This window comes from Ammodytes marinus (assembly GCF_949987685.1).
Source record: "Ammodytes marinus genome assembly, chromosome: 1".
Classification (NCBI taxonomy): Eukaryota; Metazoa; Chordata; class Actinopteri; order Uranoscopiformes; family Ammodytidae; genus Ammodytes; species Ammodytes marinus.
This window is the reverse complement of record NC_137230.1, coordinates 35,929,481-35,934,480: the sequence shown is the minus strand read 5'-3', so window position 1 is coordinate 35,934,480 and position 5,000 is coordinate 35,929,481. Positions and strand designations below refer to the sequence as shown.

The window sequence follows — 5,000 nt, the reverse complement described above, 5'->3', positions numbered from 1 at the left end:
TTTTGCTTTTGTATTAGACAGTTTTGGACTGACGGAGATGAAATTCTTTAGAGAGGGGAAATACATGCAGAGAACGACCAAAGTATTGTGTCTTGAAAACTGTATACTTTTGATTTAAAACTATAGAAGAATACCTAGAAGCTGATGGGGGAGCAGTGATCATGGAAATACTTCTTGTTGAATGATTATTTTTTTGGCAAAACTAACAAGTTAGATTTCTGCTGTTTTGCAAAAGTACATTTTTAAGATTTTATTGGATTACTGGTATGAATTGCTTACATGCAACTTCATATGTGTAGCATTTTGATATACATGATTAAACCTTTTTGTATAAATGTTATCGGGGCGACTGTGGCTCAGTTGGTAGAGCGGGGCGGCCGATGATCAAAGGGTTGGAGGTTCGATCCCCGCCCTGCCACCTGTGTCATAGTTGTTGTGTCCTTGGGCAAGACACTTCACCCTCCTTGCCTCGTGTGAATGTCGATAGTTAGCCTGCTGCTATCGGTGTATGAATGTGTGTGTGAATGGTAACGTGTAAATGGGAACAGGTCTCCCTTGCAAAAGAGTCTTCGGACTCAAGGGGATTTACCTGTATAAATAAAGGTTAAAAAAAAAAAAAAAAAAAAAAAAAGGTAGTAGCAAAGGTTATATCAGTAAAATTTTACTTGTTATATATTTTTCACGTTAACAGGAGCCTACAATTTTTTTAAATATAAATATTTATTGTGCAAAAAAATTAGATAAATTCTTGAATCCTAAACCATCATATTTTCTCTCCCTTTCTTTCCAGATGTTCATGTCTGAAGCAGGGAAGATCAGCCAGAAAGTCAAAGTTTGGTTCAGTGATTATTTCAACGTGTCAGACTTCCTGGCCATCGTGACGTTCTTTATCGGCTTCGGTCTGCGTCTGGGCGGGGGGGAAGCCTTTGTCCCGGGACGCACCGTCTACTGTCTGAACATCATCTTCTGGTACGTCAGACTGCTGGACATACTAGCTGTCAATCAACAGGCCGGACCCTACGTCATGATGATAGCCAAAATGGTGAGTGAAAATTGTGTGTGTGTGTGTGTGGGGGGGGGGGGGGGGGGGGTTAGGGGGGTGTGTGTGTGTGTGTGTGTGTGTGTGTGTGGGGAGGGGGGGGGTTAGGGGTGTGTGTGTGTGTGTGTGTGTGTGTGTGTGTGTGTGTGTGTGTGTGAGTGAGAGAGAGAGAGAGAGCCCTAAACACTGACGAACAAGCAACAGTGATAATAGTGTGTGTGTGTGTGTGTGTGTGGGGGGTGGGAGGGGTTTGTTGAAATATCAACTTGTTGCTTCGGTAAAGTTGTTTTTATTAAAGGTGTAGTGTGTAGAATTTATTGGCGTTTTTAAGAACAGTCTTGGTAGGAATGGAATATAATATTCATAAGTGCATTTTTTTTTTTTGGCATTTTTCATGCTTTATTGACAGTGTGTAGAGACAGAGGTTAAATGGGTCAGAGAGGGGAATGACATGCAGAGAACGACCCGCGCTGGATTCTAACCCGGGTCTGCTGAAGGGCCTGGGCCTGGGGGGGGGGGGGGACGCCCTTACCCACTGCGCCCCCCCATAAATGTGTTTTAATTAGTTTATAATATAGTCACTTGAATTTTTTTTATAATGAGCCTTTTATATCTACATAGGAGCGTGGCACTGAGACCTCCATGTTTCACTGCCATGTTATAGCACACTCTCTCAAATGAAGGGCAATTTTTCATCTCCCACAGGTTGCCAATATGTTTTATATAGTGGTGATAATGGCCATAGTGCTCTTGAGTTACGGCGTGCCTCGTAAAGCCATCCTCTACCCGAACGAGGATCCCAGCTGGACGCTCGCCAAAGACGTCGTGTTCCAGCCCTACTGGATGATGTACGGTGAAGTGTACGCGTATGAAATCGACGGTAAGCCCGATGACTTTGGAAGGGGAGATTACGATGGTAAGAACAGTTTTATTTTGAAAAACCCTCTCACCAAACCACCACTACGGAAATGTAGCTGATCGGCACCAAAAAAAAACCAACAAAATAAAATAAAAGCACATGGAAATCAAATGTCAACACACACGAACCGACGGCCCGAATCAAGGCTACCCACCTACCGACCCCCACCCACCCACCCACCACCCACCACCTCCACTCCACAAGACTTTTCACCACACAGAAGGTAAATGCCAACCAGGGTAACTGTTGGAGGAAGGCAGGGATAGTTTTGCTTCACTTGTAGTGTTGACTGCTTTTGAGTTGGGTTGATTTTAAAGGTGAAGTCAGTGATTCTGGAGAGATTTTTTTTTTGGAAATCAGTGAATATCCCCTCAATGTCAGATACTTGCCTGTAGTGTGTGTGTGTGTGTGTGTGTGTGTGTGTGTGCGTGTGTGTGTGTGTGTGTGTGTGTGTGTGTGTGTGTGTGTGTGTGTGTGTGTGTGTGTGTGTGTGTGTGTGTGTGTGTGTGTGTGTGTGTGTGTGTGTGTGTGTGTGTGTGTGTGTGTGTACTGAAAGAAATCTAGCACCAGTTAATACACAGCCTAGGCTCTGTAAACTGGTATGTAAAGTAAGCAAAGAGGGCCCTCCATAGCTTGTAACATGCCAATTTACAGAGTTTAGGCTGTGTATTAACGTTAACACTGGATTATTTTTCAGCGCACACACAGTACAGACAGGTAGAGGTAGAGGATCGTGAGGAGATATTCACTGATTTTGACAACAAGCGTTCTCCAGAATCACTGACTCCACCTTTAAAGTGGCACTGTGTAATATGACATCATCAAGAAAGATAAAGTTACACAGTGCCCCTTTAAAAGTTACGTTAACTCCAGTCAGTTGCAGTTGAATCTAAAGTGAAACAAAACACAAACTCCAGATAAACCTGCGTTGGCAACACAAGGGTTCACAGTTCTCACAACGTGGAAATTCATTCACCACATGGTTTGGGTTTGTTTCACTGTTTATTATGACTTTGTCTTATTGAAATATGTAATGATAAAGATATATACAAGTGAAAAAATATACTAAAAAGAAATTAAGGTGCAGGCAAGGACTCAGTGCAGGCAAAAATATTTAAATTTTAAGCTGTCTGTCCCCCTCCCTACCTCTCTCCTCCCTCCCTGCCTACCTGTCTGTCTGGCTCCCTCCCTGTCTGTCTCCCTCCCTGCCTGCCTGTCTTTCTCCTCCCTCCCTGCCTGCCTGTCTCTCCGTCTGTCTCCCTGTCTGTCTGTCTCCCTGTCTGTCTATCCCCCTGTCTGTCTCCCTGTCTCTCTCCCTCCCTGTCTGTCTCCCTCCCTGTCTGTCTGTCTCTCTCTCCCTCCCTCCCTGCCTGCCTGTCTGTCTCTCTCTCTCCCTCCCTGTCTGTCTCCCTCCCTGTCTGTCTGTCTCTCTCTCCCTCCCTCCCTGCCTGCCTGTCTGTCTCTCTCTCTCCCCCTCCCTGTCTGTCTCCCTGCCTGCCTGCCTTCCTGCCTGCCTGACTTTCTCCTCCCTCCCTGCCTGCCTGTCTCTCTCTCCCTGTCTGTCTATCCCCCTGTCTGTCTGTCTCCCTGTCTGTCTGTCTGTCTGTCTCTCTCCCTCCCTGTCTGTCTCCCTCCCTCCCTGTCTGTCTGTCTGTCTCCCTCCCTCCCTGTCTGTCTCTCTCTCTCCCTCCCTGTCTGTCTCCCTCCCTCCCTCCCTGTCTGTCTGTCTCCCTCCCTCCGTCCCTCCCTCCCTGTCTGTCTGTCTGTCTGTCTGTCTCTCTCTCTCCCTCCCTCCCTGTCTCCCTCCCTGTCTCCCTCCCTGTCTGTCTCCCTCCCTGTTATTATGAAACTGTCTTAGAAAGGAGAGGGAGGAATCGGCAAAAAATGTGACAGTTTTAGTTTGTATTAACGTTATACTAGAGAAAAAATATACAAATCAGTTTTAGGTGAGATAATAGAGGCAAAAATATCGGGTTTTTTTAAGCACTGGGCAATTTTATGGCCAGATTTTTGGCTATTTTTCACTGTTATTATGACTTTGTATTAGAAAAGGGAGGAAGTCGCAAATAATGTGACAGTTTTAGTTTATGTTAAGGCTATACTAGTGAAAAAATATACTTTAAAGAAATTAAGTTGAGACGGTGCAGGCAAAAATACATATATTTGTTTAGCTCTGTTATTATGACTTTTTCTTGGAGATACGAGAGGGGGGAAGTGGCAAATAATTAGATTTTTTTTTTAGTTTTTATTAAAGTTATATTTTGGCTGTACTTTGGATTTTATTTGTTTTTGTTTGTCAGTATTGTTTTTTTATTTGTGTTTTTTTATTATTGTTCTTGTTTAAAAAAAAGGAAAAAAACAATAAATATATTGATAAAAATATACTAAAAATAAATGAAGGTGAGATACTACTGGCAAAAATATATATTTTTTTTTAGTTAAGCACTGGGGTATTTTACGGCTAGATTTTTGCCCTTTTTTTGTTCTATAACATGTTTTCTTTTTAAGTGTATTAAATTCACAAGTCACCAAATATTTGCATCTACATATTTTAGGGTAAATAGCCTCACTGTCAATTTATATATATATATTTTTTAACAATTTTTTTTTGCATAATAAGAAAAACAAGGGCATGAAATACATCAAGATTAAAATACATCAAGTACAGAATAGACATTTGGAAAAGGAAATTAAATGTAGTTAGATGTTAGTAAAGTGTATATTTGTATGTATTCTCCGCTCCACAGTTTGTGCCAATAACACAGATCCATCCGTGAAGAATCTGTGTGCTGCGGGCGTGTGGCTCACTCCCCTCCTACAAGCTGTCTACCTCTTTGTTCAGTATATTCTAATGGTCAACCTACTCATAGCCTTCTTCAAGTAAGTGTCTTTTTATTTCATATTTTATTTTAGATATAAAAAAAATATATATATTTTAATAACAATTCAATTTTTTGTAAATATTTTTTAAATGTCATTTTTTATGTAATATACATTTTATTTTTTGATATTTTTTTTTAATTAATTTAATTTAACTTTATT

At 41.6% G+C, this 5,000-nt stretch overlaps 1 protein-coding gene across 3 annotated transcripts in view; it reads left to right on the top strand.

Annotated features, from left to right (window-relative positions):
- trpm7 (transient receptor potential cation channel, subfamily M, member 7) overlaps positions 1 to 5,000 on the top strand; it is a gene marked incomplete at its 3' end in the record, with an annotated part of 43,173 nt that overhangs the window by 19,074 nt on the left and 19,099 nt on the right. For all 3 annotated transcript variants that reach the window (XM_080031566.1, XM_080031567.1, XM_080031565.1), the window contains exons 12-14: positions 791 to 1,042; positions 1,745 to 1,919; positions 4,706 to 4,838. In XM_080031566.1, coding sequence (XP_079887692.1) covers positions 791 to 1,042; positions 1,745 to 1,919; positions 4,706 to 4,838 — 560 coding nt within the window. The remainder of the gene's footprint in view (positions 1 to 790; positions 1,043 to 1,744; positions 1,920 to 4,705; positions 4,839 to 5,000) is intronic.